Source organism: Amblyraja radiata, chromosome 8 (assembly GCF_010909765.2).
Source record: "Amblyraja radiata isolate CabotCenter1 chromosome 8, sAmbRad1.1.pri, whole genome shotgun sequence".
In the NCBI taxonomy this organism is placed as follows: Eukaryota; Metazoa; Chordata; class Chondrichthyes; order Rajiformes; family Rajidae; genus Amblyraja; species Amblyraja radiata.
The window spans coordinates 24289702-24303633 of record NC_045963.1 but is presented as its reverse complement, the minus strand read 5'-3'; the positions used below and the strand labels follow the sequence as shown (position 1 = coordinate 24303633).

The following is a 13932-nucleotide window of genomic DNA, read 5'->3' as shown; positions in this document are numbered from 1 at the left end:
GTCCTTAATTTACTTGAAGCTGAGTGTAATTGAAGGCAAATTTATTACTTTACAAATGTCTGTGTAACCAGAGATGTGATGGGTTAGTTGTTCATATTGGGCATGACTTGTTGTATGCTGTAAAGATCTATGTTTGGACTACGGCTGTTTACTATTTATAAATTGGTATAGAAAGCATACTGAGGGTAGAGAAAGCGAACTAACCCGTTTGCCAGTGGCAAAAGTAGGTAGGATTTAATCAGTGTTATTTTGAGCCTAAAGTTATTAATGGATACCTATCCTTCTCTCCTTATCTCATACTTGTCTTTCACCTCTGGCCTTTATCAAATCATCTGCTAATCAAACCACCTCCCAACCCCTCCTGTATCCACGTATAACTTGTCCTGCACCCACCTCTTCCAGCATATTCCCCCCCCCCCCCCCCCCGCTTACTCCCTTTCCCATCAAAATCAGTCTGAAGAAGAATCCTGACGAGAAATATCACCTATCCATGTTCTCCAGAGATGCTGCCTGACCCGCTGAGTTACTCCAACAATTTGTGTCTTTTTGGGGATGTATATTACTGGTTTCTGCATCATCACCAGGTCTAATCGTGGAATTCTTTATCCCAACGCACTGTAGAAATACTTTCACCATAGCTACACACCCCTACATCAAAGCCTTGCAGGCTTGGACAATAAATGCCTGCATGCATGTGATGCCCAGATCCTGGGAAAATGTCAACCCCCATTATTGGCTTGAAACCCTTAAGATGAGGGATGCGACTGGCCATGAAACATTAGTGAAATATGGTACAGGTACTGGGCCTCTGCGAAATGAAAAAATATATAACTATTACTGAAGATGAAAATTGCATAATGTTGAAGCAAACTGGCCTACGCATAAATATAGATTTTGTTGAAGCATGTTGAAAGATAATATTATTTTACTGAGCTAAATTCCAAGAGTCAATTATGATTAAATCACAGGACAAATGTCATTAATTCCAACAAGGCATTTATTAAGATTTTTATTTTCCTGGTCTCATAACTCTTAAGTAATTTTGATCACATTTGTATCAATCTGGACACTTCAACTGATGAACTTTAAAACTGATCCCATTTATAATCCTTTTGTTGGCAGGTTGATCACTGGTTGGAATTCAGCAGCACAAGACTGGTGAGCTCTGCATTGTTTCCTGCAGCAATACAAGAGCTTGACTGTGCACTCTCTCTCAGGACCTACCTAGTTGGCCACGAGTTGACCATAGCTGATCTTTGTGTATGGGCAGCATTGAAAGGTTGGTAAAATAAATGCATTATTATAACATTTTAAAAATTGTGTTCATTTGAAGGTCATTTGTAATTTAATAATTTTGAAATTGCCACTTAAATTTGTTCATGCCTATAAGTGTCCACACAAATTGAGCATGCCTGTGATGGGAAGAGGGATTAAGCAAACTGCAACAGCCATTTATTGAATCTGGAAGCAAGTGGAGGAAGATGTTTACGTCTGGCTATAGATGTTGTTGAATGGTTTTGAGAATAGAAGATTGAAATTTTTCTATTTATCAATGTTTTTGAATTTCTTGAATATGAATATGCCATAAATAGTGTTTTCCAAAGAATGTTAATTTAACACAACCATTTTTCTAGCTCTGAGGGGGAAACCTTTTATCACTGGCAGATTGTACAACAGTGAATAATAGAGGTCGGAAGATAATAATGAATCATTGATGTGGGAGTAAAATTGTGAAATTACCATTTTTTAAATGGCAGTCACTTTCATCATTTTATTATTAAGACAATATTTTTATCAACAGGAAGTAACCTTTGTCAGAAGCTGATAAATCAGAACAAGATACCAACTCATGTTAAACGATGGTACAACTTCCTTGGCTCCCAGGATGCATTTCAGTCGATTGATAAAAAGTGGACAGTGTTAACACCACAGAGTAAAACGGTAAATATGCAGGTTTCGAAAATGTTATTGATTAGTAACAGCATGCATTAGCGACTTCGCAAAGAGCTGTATTAAAATTGTAATATTGTATAACTGTCACACTGGCTGATTGCAGTCTCGTCATGATATCCAAGCTTACACATCTCTGCCCAAGGATTACTTGTTTTTCTGAATCCCATTTAATTGTCTCTTGGACCTTGTGTTTTATTCTAGCATCATACAGTATTAATTTAGCAGTGTCATTGCAATTATATAGGTCTGTATTCAATGCCTGTCCTTGGCTTTGATGTGAATCAACTACTGTCCTGGGAATGTTAGGGTAAGAATTTCCAAAGTGTGCACTCTGCAACAATGAAGCAACATTGACTGATTTGTAAATCAGGATGGTGAGTGGTGGGGGACATCCGTGCCCGTGCCACCTTTTTTCCTTCCAGATGATAGCAGCAATTTGGAAGGTGGTTCTGAATTGCCTTTTATGCTAAATCCAGTGCATATTATAGATGGTATGTTCTGCCGTTACTTTGTCTGACTGTGGAGAATGAAAGTTCATCTGCAATACACAATTGTCAGTATCAGCATCGTTGATTGAGATGCTTTTGCAATGCTATTTTCAGTGTAGAACAAAAAATATGATAAATTGGGTAAACATGATTATTCTCTCACACCTCCAAATCTATAGCTATCGAGTAACTTGTCACAAGATAATCTGTTTCTATTTTAATCAGAAGTCACTGGGCATGTGGTGGTAAGGAAACTTAATCATAGAAGTAATTTTGACAATTTGATACTAGTCATGTTTTTGTTCTCAGTAAATTGACAAATTAAGTTACTTAAGAATAACCTGATAAATCTGACAAATTGAGCGCTTTGCTCAGTCACGCAATTCCTTTTTTTAGAATCATGTATTGCTTTTCTCTTTTGGAAACATTTTTAATTACTTCTGATTATATTTTAAGGAAATCCTTAAATAGTGTTATTTTATAAAGGGACTCAATAGTTTTTGACATATTGATTCCTGGTATGGTAGCTTGTTGAGTGAGAAGAGATTTTAGCAGACTGCCGATATTCTCGAGAGTTTAGAAATTAAAAAATGTAATTAACAACTAATGAGATCAGTTACCATTTTAAGAAGTTCTTAATTTCTATCATTCTCTTTGTGTAGCTACTCCCTAACTTCATCTGTGAAATAATCCTCTATCAATGTCAATAAAAAAAGGTCACTAGCTATTGGTTGCTCTTTAATGTTTTAAAAGCTGCAATCAAATTATCCTTTAGCAGTAGTAGCTCTTGTATTCTTTTGGTACTTAAGTCTTCAGATGAAAGGCCATTTTTATTATGCACAAGGGCCCTTTAGGACCAATTACAATTTAGGACTTTAGGCCCTTTAGGACTCATTACAACCAATCTTAAGTGCCTTTCTCCTGCTGATCAATCCTAAATGCTGTTAGGAAGCAACTTTAAAAATTTCAAACACTAAAATTTTTGTCTGCAATACAGCACTTTACTAATTTGCATGAGCTAATAGGTTAAATTGTTCTCTTCCGATCACTCAACTACCATTAATTCGAGATGGCCTCAAAGCCAAGTTCTATGAATTTTATTTTCAGCTATTGTGTGGACTTTAGAACATGCTTCGTTGAAGTCCATTTCGCGAACAGCTATGCTTAATCCTCGTTTGCTTCAAAACCTTTGCAGATAATGGAGAAGAAAGAGGATCAGGGAAAATTTGCTGAGCTGCCTGGTGCTGAAATTGGGAAAGTAGTAGTAAGGTTTCCACCTGAAGCCAGTGGGTGAGTTCTGAATCACAATTTCTAGCTTTAAATTTCTAGGAATTATATAGGTTTAGAAACAGAGAAAATAGATGCAGGAGGAAGCCATTTGGCCCTTCGAGCCAGCACCGCCATTCATTGTGATCATGGCTGATCATCCACAATCAGTAACCCGTGCCTGCCTTCTCCCTATATCCCTTGATTCCGCTAGCCCCTCGGGCTCAAACTATCTCTCTTTTAAATTAATCCAGTGACTTGGCCTCTACTGCCTTCTGTGGCAGAGAATTCCACAAATTCACAACTCTCTGGGTGAAAATGTTTTTTCTCATCTCAGTTTTAAATAGCCCCCCCTTTATTCTTAGACAATGGCCCCTGGTTCTGGACTCTCCCAACATTGGGAACGTTTTTCCTGCATCTAGTTTGTCCAGTCCTTTTATAATTTTATATTTCTATATATCCTTTCATCCTTCTAAATTCCGGTATATACAAGCCCAGTCTTTTCAATCTTTCCTCATGACAGTCCCGCCATCCTGGGGATTAACTTCGTGAGCCTACGCTGCACTGCCTCAATAGCAAGGATATGCTTCCTCAAATTAGGAGACCAAAATTGCACACAATACTCCAGATGTGGTATCAACTGCAGAAGGACCTTTTTACTCCTATACTCAAATCCTCTCGTTATGAAGGCGTACATGCCATTAGCTTTCTTCACTGTACCTGCATGTTTACTTTCAGTGACTGGTGTATAAAGACACCCAGGTCTCTTTGCACTTCCCTTTTTCCTAATCTGACACCATTGAGATAATAATCTGCCTCCTTGTTCTTGTCGCCAAAATGGATAACCTCACATTTATCTACATTATACTGCTTCTGCCATGCATTTGCCTACTCACTCAACCTATCCAAGTCACCCTGCAACCTCCCAGCATCGTATTCGGAGTTCACACTGTCACCCAGCTTTGTGTCATCTGCAAATTTGCTGGTGTTACTTTTAATCCAATCATCTAAATCATTAATATATATTGTAAATAGTTGCGGTCCCAGCATCGAGCCTTGCGGCAATCCACTCGCCAATGCTTGCCATTCTGACGGGGACCCTATTCCTACTCTTTGTTTCCTGTTTGCCAACCATAGAATGATAGAAAATAGGTGCAGGAGTAGGCCATTCGGCCCTTCGAGCCTGCACCGCCATTCATTATGATCATGGCTGATCATCCAATTCAGTATCCTGTACCTGCCTTCTCTCCATACCCCCTGATCCCTTTAGCTACAAGGGCCACATCTAACTCCCTCTTAAATATAGCCAATGAACTGGCCTCAACTACCCTCTGTGGCAGAGAATTCCAGAGATTCACCACTCTCTGTGTGAAAAATGTTTTTCTCATCTCGGTCCTATTCTCTATCCATGTCAATACCCTACCCCCGATACCATGTGCTCTAATTTTGCCCATTAATCTCCTGTGTGGGACCTTATCAAAGGCTTTCTGAAAATCCGGATATACTACATCCACTGGCTCTCCTTCATCCATTTTACTTGTCACATCCTCAAAAAATTCCAGAAGATTAGTCAAGCAGGATTTCCCCTTTTAAACATCAAAATAAATGTCCAATGATGAGATGAATTGGTTGGACCAAACCATTTAATGCATTAAGAAAAGCTTGGCATCTGGACGCAGTGACTTATATTTCTCATTATTTTTATTAAATCCTTACATTGTCCCTCTAACCTGTTTCAGACCTACAAATTTACTACTTGAACTTGTTCCTCTCTGGACTTTAATCTCATTGTTTCTTCCCTTGACTCCCTCCTTATCTTGCCATTCCACTGTTTCTGGCCACTTCTTTAGCCAACAAAACACCAAATCTCTTTCTCAAAACTACTTTAGTTATGCAAATTAAAACACTCCTCTTTTGGTCTCTTTTGTGCAGTTTTAATTCCTGTCTCAATTAAGTATTAGTGAAGAGCCTTACCACAATATTGTAATTTAAATATGCCATAAATACATAGACATTTTCTTCAAATTCTGCATGAGGTTTTGCAATTAATGTTGCAGGAAAATGTAATATGTGATTGTTTACAGTAAGTATTGCTACTGAGGTGTATCTTTCATTGTTTCCAATTCATTTATTTGTCAAGTACAGTTATTTACATATTGGTCACGCGAAAGCTGCACTCCTGAATCAGCATTACCAAGTGAGCTTTAAGGGGAAACTCATCATGAGATTTGATGACACCAATCCTGAAAAGGAGAAAGAAGACTTTGAGAAGGTGGTTATTGAATTGTATTTATTAAATCCATCTTGATACACTTCGAACTACAGTGACCAAAACGCAAATGGTTGGAGTAACTCAGCGGGTCAGGCAGCATGTGTCTACTGATGTCTAACCTGCTGAGCTCCTTCACCACTTTGTTTTGTTCAAGATTCCATCATCTGCCATTCTTTGGGTTTCTCTAGAACTATTGAAACTTTTGCCCCAAAAGAAAATGTTCACTTAGTACATCATATAACTGTTAAAAGTCTGATGTGGATGTGTTTGTTCGTGTGTGTGTGTGTGTGTGTTTGTTCGTGTGTTTGTTTATTTGTATAATCATATCTTCTTGAAAAAAATGACACGCCAACGGTAAAATGTTTACATATTCCGGTAGAGATTTTCCCCGTGGAGACCAAAACTACTTATCTGAAAATTTTAGGCTTTATTTCTCGACTTATTAGTGAAAATGTTTAAAAATACTTTGAATTTTAAATGGTTTTTACTTTAAAATCATTCCTCACAGCCTCCAACACACTTTGATACAAAGTTGTAAGACAGGAACACTGGCAGGAACACTCTGCATTTATCTGCTCAATGGCATCTCACAGCAAGTGCACCCGCCATTTGCAACAATGTTGCTATCATAGCTCCTGGCAGGACAGGACGGGGAGGGTCAATTGGTATTGCAATTGGGGATTGGGAATTTTTTCTTTCAACTCCAGTGCTGGGGGAGGCTCACGACCTATGATCTTTGCTGAGGAGTGTTCGAATCTTGCCTTCAGCAACGGGTTGAGTTGGAGGACCACACCTCCCATGGGTAGGGGATGGGTGCGTTGGGGGAGCAGACCCAACGGGTCTGCACTTGGTCTAGTATAAAGTAAAAGGCATGATTATTTCAGTACATTGGGAACATACTGCTGCCAGTTCCTTTTAAAATTTTAATCAGCATAACATTTGTTATATTGCTATCTGAGCAACATTTACCCAGACACTAAATTAAAATCTGAGCAAACAACTTAAAATTTTTTTTTTTTAAAGCCATTATGAAAATCAGTCAATTATGGTATTCAAACTTAATTATTTTGTTGTAGTTCATCATTTCTTGGGGTTTGTCCTCTTGCTGACCTTCCAACAATAAGATCTTGTGAATATTTTACGGAACACAGTGGCACTAAACCTAAAATAGATTGTGCCTTTTGAGTTTCAAAAGTACTGCAGTATCGTTGTAGAAACTTGCAATGTTGCTTGCTCCAGCTTGAATTTGCATTATGCAACTGAGAAACATTAGGAGCAAGTTAATTTGTTAAACACTTCTGTATCTTTTAGATTTTATTTGGAATCTATAACATGGAATAAAATGAAGATAGTTGCCTTACTATTCCAGGCAGTTGATTTGTTTGCATACTAACTTACTTTTTTAGGTTATCTTGGAAGACGTATCAATGCTACAGATAAAACCTGACCGATTTACATATACTTCAGATCATTTTGACATTATAATGCAGTATGCAGAGAAATTGATTAGAGATGGGAAAGCTTATGCAGATGACACTCCTGCAGAACAAATGAAACAAGAACGTGAGCAAAGAATTGAGTCTAAACATAGGAAGAATTGTAAGTATTAAAATTCTGCGTGCTGTCAGTCTAGGTTATCAAATGTTTATTTGTTGTCTATTCTCTACTTAAAAGACCATACTTAAATGTCCCAATTTCATTCAGAACGTATTCATTCCCCTTCACTTTTTCCACATTCCACGTTACAACATTCTAAAATTGATTAAATTCATTTTTTTATCCATCAATCTACACACAATCCACCATAATAAAAAAGTGAAAACAGGTGTTTAGAATTTTTTGCACAGTAATTAAAAAGAAATAACTGAAATATCACATTTACATAAGTATACAGACCCTTTACTCAGTACTTTGTTGAGTCACCTTTGGCAACGATTACAACCTCAAGTCTTCTTGGGTATGATGCTACAAGCTTGGCACACCTGTATTTGGGTCATTTCTCCCATTCTTCTCTGCAGATCCTCTCAAGCTTTGTCAGGTTGATGGGAACGTCGATGCACAGCTATTTTCAGGTGCCTCCAGAGATGTTCGATCGGGTTCAAGTCTGGGGTCTGGCTGGGCCACTCAAGGACATTCATGGACTTGTCACGAAGCCACTCCTGCGTTGTCTTGGCTGTGTGTTTAACGTCATTGTCCTGTTGGAAGGTGAACCTCCGCCCCAGACTGAGGTCTAGAACGCTCTGGCGCAGATTTTCATCAAGGATCTCTCTGTACTTTGCTCCGTTAATCTTTCCCTCGATCCTGACTAGTCTCCCAGTTCCTGCCGCTGAAAAACATCCTCAGAGCATGATGCTGCCACCATCATGCTTCACCGTAGGTATGGTATTGGCCAGGTGATGAGCGGTGCCTGGTTTCCTCCAGACGTGACGCTTGGCATTCAGGCCAAAGAGTTCAATCTTGGTTTCATCAGACCAGAGAATCTTGTTTGGCAAACCCCAAGCAGGCTGTCATGTGCCTTTTACTGATGAGTGGCTTCTGTCTGGCTACTCTATCATAAAGGCCTGATTGGTGGAGTGCTGCAGATATGCAGCACTCCACCAATCATTCTGGAAGGTTTTCCCACCTCCACAGAGGAACTCTGGAACTCTGTCAGAGTGACCATTGGGTTCTTGGTCACCCCCCATGACCAAGGCCCTTTTCCCCCAATTGCTCAGTTTGCCCGGGCAGCCAGCTCTATGAAGAGTCATGGTGGTTCCAAAGTTCTTCCATTTAAGATTGACGGAGGCCACTATGCTCTTCAGGACCTGCAATGCTGCAGAAATTGTTTTATAACGTTCCTCAGATCTGTCTCAACACAATCCTGTCTCGGAGGTCTACGGACAATTCCTTCATCTTCATGGCTTGGTTTTTGCTCTGACATGCATTGAAAACTGTGGGATCTTATATAGACAGGCGTGTGGCTTTCCAAATCATGTCCAATCTATTTAATTTACCACTGGTGGACGCCAATCAAGTTGTAGAAACATCTCAAGGATAATCAATGGAAACAGGATGAACCAAAGCTCAATTTTGAGTGTCATAGGGTCTGAATACTTATGTAAACGTGATATTTCAGTTATTTATTTTTAATTACTTTGCAAACATTTCTAAACACCTGTTTTTGCTTCTTCATTCTGGGGTATTGTGTGTAAATTAATGATCAAAGAAAATGAATTTAATCCATTTTAAAATAAGGCTGTAATCTAACAAAATGTGGAAAAAGTGAAGGGGTCTGAATACTTTCTGAATGCACTGAACCAATGTCCTTCATTTCCCAACAACCGTAGGGATAATAGCCATGAGGGGCATGGATTTATTGTTTCATGGAGAGATGCATTAAAAAAAACATTGTTGTACAACAGGTAGTTTGAATTTCTAAACCTTTCCAATAGAATAGTGAGCGATGATTCGATAGCGACCTTCAAAAGACAATTGGATCAGTACTTGAAGAAAATACTAGAGATCTGGCAATCTGAATGGGTCTTTTGAAAGAGTTCCAATAGGCTATTTAGTTTAGTTTAGAGATACAGCGCGGAAACGGGCCCTTCAGCACATAGAGTCCGATGCCGATCTGCAATCCTAGCACACTAACGCTATCCTACACATAAAAGGGACAATTTACAATTATACCAAGCTAATTAACCTGCACACCTATACGCCTTTGGAGTGTGGGAGGAAACCGGAGATCCTGGAGAAAACCCACGCAGGTCACGGGTACAAGCACCCGTAGTCAGGATCGAATTGGGTCTCTGGTGCTGTAACTCTACTGCTGTGCCACTGTGCTGCTATAGGGTGGCGACTGTACCAATTATATCTTCTTAAGCAAATTATCTCCTTCGATTGCAAAGTGCAGTTTCTGGGTGGGGGTGCTTGCAAAGTCATTTGCCTGGTGATGAAAGTTCAGACCAGAATATCAGTGCTCTGCTGACTTGATATTCCAACTGCACTGCTATACTTTGCAATCCACAGTTTTAAATTAAAGTGACACAAAAAAAACCACTCTGGATTTATAGTCAATCGTGATTATTAGCATTTATTGGGAATGTGTTCATTAATATAACATTTGTTTAGATTTAACTCTTCCTTTAATTGCCACTGTTCCCCGCTTTTTTTGTAGCTGTGGAACAAAACATTCGCATGTGGGAAGAGATGAAGAATGGATCAGAATTTGGGAAAACCTGCTGTTTACGAGTAAAGATTGACATGGCCTCCAACAATGGTTGCCTCAGGGACCCCACAATCTACCGATGCAAAAATACACCACATCCCCGTACGGGACTCAAATACAGGTGCAATATATCAGCCGTATTTAGGTTTTGCACATAAAATGCCAGAGTATAGATATTATTATCTTAAAGGACACAAAGTGCTGGGGTAATTCAGCGGGTCAGGCAGCATCCCAGGAGAACATAGATAGATGATCTTTCGGATTGAAGAAGGATCTTGAATTGAAACGTCACCTATTAAAGTTCTCCAGGGATGTTTCCTGACCCACTGCGTTACCCCAGGATGGTAAAGATGGCAATTGGCATGTTTATCAGACAGGTTGCTGAGTATACAAATGCCACCACCAGCTCTGCCACCTCCCTCATTATCGCTCGGCTTTCCAGTATTGCACTGGGCTGTGGCAAGGCTGATATATCAATGTAGTGAATGGGAGACACTTGCCATCCTCCTGTTGCAATAACATAGGTCATTCAGGATATTGGTTCATTATTGTGAATTGTTTATGCAAATGCAAGTTTATGCATGTTGCCTATTTTGTGGGTCAGGGAATGCCTGTACCTTCAATGAACTGGAATCATGCCTTAGAACTTGAGAAAACAGGAGTAGGTGGGATATAGATGCTACTGCCCGATTAGGCTATTATATTCTACTTTGTGCTGGATGGCATTGAGGGCCTTCAGGGAATAGTTAATTATGTCGAAAGGAAGGTGCAGAAAGAGCTAAGATGTAACTCATCATTCTCAAATGTTACTATAGAAATAAATTTAACAAACTGAAAACATTGTAGAAAATTTGAACAGAAAGATATATATTAGGACATTTTTTAGGAAATGCTTAATAAACAGCTTGGAAGTATTGGACAAAGTGGTTTGAAAGATTACTTAGAATGTTATTCTTAAAAACGCTAAGAGTTAATTGAGGTATAGTGATAAACTGCTGTGGTTTATTAGTCATGCTTGAATCTCCATCTCTCTGTTTGCAGAATTTACCCAACATATGACTTTGCCTGCCCAATAGTGGACAGTATTGAAGATGTCACACATGCATTAAGGACAACTGAGTATCATGACCGGGATGAACAGTATTACTGGATAATAGATGCTCTGGAAATTCGAAAGCCCTACATATGGGAGTACAGCCGGCTTAACCTAAATAACACTGTACTATCAAAGAGGAAGCTCACGTGGTTTGTCAACGAGGGATTGGTAGATGGATGGTATGGATGTGTGTGCTATAATTAAGCTTGACAAATGTTTTACTTTTTTTTTCAATTTTAAATTGAAATGCACTGAGATTTTTCTCATCATAATGTTTTCTTGGGACTACCATCTCTTATCCACAACTTCTATTGTTAGGGATGATCCTCGGTTTCCAACAGTGCGTGGAGTCCTGCGGAGAGGATTGACCGTTGAGGGATTGAAGCAGTTTATTGCTGCTCAAGTGAGTAGAAAGTTAGCTGAAAGGCTTCCAGCATAGATTTGTATCATCTTACTAATTTTATTGCTTTTGACGATTTACGGTAAAAACTTGTAGTATTGTTTCATATACAAATGCCTAAACATAGAATAAACTTTCTGATGCAGGGTGGCTCCAGATCAGTTGTAAATATGGAGTGGGACAAAATCTGGGCTTTCAACAAAAAGGTAAATGTATGATATGATCAGCTTCTTTGCACCTTGCTGAATAACATCTGCTTTTGATTGCTCTTCTGTGTTCTTTTTCTGGTGTGAATTTAGTGTGTAAAAATGACAGCTTTTGTGAGGAAAATGGAATGTTCTTGTGAATGGTTACATGGTGAATGTTGCTCTATTGCTTTTTAAAAAGTACTAAAGATCAAACTTTGGTGCAAATTGTTTATTTTTGTGTTTGAATAAGAATACGAAAAGAAAGAAAAACATTCTCACTATTCTGTAACCTAAAATGTACAAATAATCTGTCAATTAAACACAAACTATGCATTGCATTTTCTGCTTTCAAGCTGCAAGTTAACTGTAACAAGGTATTACTTATTTTCTGCTCTAATTAGTGTTAGGTTTACTACAGCTTGAAAAGCATGGCAAGAATGCTTTAAAGTTCAAAGTGTGTGCAAAGTTGACCATCTTTTCAGCTATTGCAGTTATGGTATGGTTTTCTGCATATTTTGAGGGAAATGATTATATACTTTAAGCTTGTATAGTTTAAAAAAGTGGCAGTAATTATTTAGTATTCAAATTTTGCATTAACAAGACAACAGGACATTAATACAGCTTGATTTTTTATCTTTTTCATCCCAAAACCGGTAAATACAGGGCGGGCATATTTATTGTGCTTAGTTAACTGTACAATCTTTTGTTATGTTTTTAATTTAAAGTGCAGAAAAATCAGATGTAGTTGTCACCTTTAAAAAAACGTTATTGGAAACAGGCCGCCTTTTGTTATTGTGCACATAGTATAATGTACTATAATAACTGTACATTATATAATACGAAATATCTTGCATAGCACTAGATGATGCCCAGTGCACATCCCTGAATTTGTAACTTTCCCTTTGGAAGAGGACATGGCATAGTTTACAAACCTTTAAATGACTGCCAGCATTGATGACAAATAAGATTATATGACAATTAATTGAGTGCAGAAATACCATTCCAGGACTTTGGCTAGCTTGAACAAAGTCTTAATGTAAGCCATTTGTATTTGATTTGTTAAACTGATTTCTAGCTAACAACCATTTTGCTTGCACTACTGTATCATTCTTTCTACCTTAACCTTTATTTCCTCTCGTCTACAATTATGAAGGAATGGCTTTTAATGTTCATTTAGCTCGTATTGTGGATTGTTTGTTGCTGCACTTAACTGAAAATCAAGATATTATTATGGTCATTTTTTATTTATAATTGATTTGAGCAATAAAAAAATATTATATAAGCACTTCAAGTATTTCCCACAGAAAATAGCACTGTGCACAAGCAGCAATACACTCGTTGAAGCAGTCGCTCATTTTTCAAATAATTCATTTTCACCAGTACTTCAATTGGCAGTTGAATGCATCAAGCCAAACAATTCCATGTCCTTATTTTGCAAATTGCATGTAATTGAAAATAGAATATTATTTTAGATTGTGCAGATAAAATGAGCAAACCTGTTTTTCAGGTTATCGATCCAGTTGCACCTCGTTACACTGCATTATTGCAAGATGAGGTAGTGCCTGTGCATGTGCCCGAGGCCAAGGAAGACGTGAAGACTGTGGCCAAGCATCCCAAGGTAATAGAGTTAAGAGAAAAATCACAGTCTTACTGTCTTACTGACACAAACTATCCACATGTTAACCTAGTTCTGATGTGAACAGCCTATCTTGCTGGTCCATAATGTCAAAAGTTCTGGTGTCATGGTCTGAGTGAAAGTGATGTTCTGAGGATGCTCCTCCCCATAAATGTCCCTTTCCCAGTGATTTAAAAAAAATATATACTTTAAATATTTCTGCCATTCAGAGACTTAAAAAAAAACTATTAAATGAACTTCTTGAATTGAAATTAAAGTCTGAAGACATGTTCAAACTTCACCACAGTGGCTATGGAATTGATTAGTAATCTAGATCAAATCTAGATTAAATGGCTAGCACCAGTAATAGTATCATGAGTCTATTTGATTCTTATTTTATTGCAAAATAATCCCTTAATTCAGTGTTAATGTATGTAGTAATGTCAC

At 38.2% G+C, this 13932-nt stretch overlaps 1 protein-coding gene across 2 annotated transcripts in view; it reads left to right on the top strand.

The window, feature by feature from the left end:
* The window catches only part of eprs1 (glutamyl-prolyl-tRNA synthetase 1), a 58669-nt gene that overhangs the window by 16999 nt on the left and 27738 nt on the right, over positions 1 to 13932 (top strand). The window contains exons 4-14 of one of the 2 annotated variants that reach the window (XM_033025374.1): positions 1123 to 1279; positions 1802 to 1941; positions 3637 to 3731; positions 5853 to 5979; positions 7386 to 7578; positions 10136 to 10307; positions 11228 to 11461; positions 11601 to 11685; positions 11829 to 11888; positions 12224 to 12244; positions 13378 to 13488. In XM_033025374.1, the coding sequence (XP_032881265.1) occupies positions 1123 to 1279; positions 1802 to 1941; positions 3637 to 3731; positions 5853 to 5979; positions 7386 to 7578; positions 10136 to 10307; positions 11228 to 11461; positions 11601 to 11685; positions 11829 to 11888; positions 12224 to 12244; positions 13378 to 13488 (1395 nt within the window). The remainder of the gene's footprint in view (positions 1 to 1122; positions 1280 to 1801; positions 1942 to 3636; positions 3732 to 5852; positions 5980 to 7385; positions 7579 to 10135; positions 10308 to 11227; positions 11462 to 11600; positions 11686 to 11828; positions 11889 to 12223; positions 12245 to 13377; positions 13489 to 13932) is intronic. The other variant, XM_033025375.1, reaches the window with a different exon arrangement.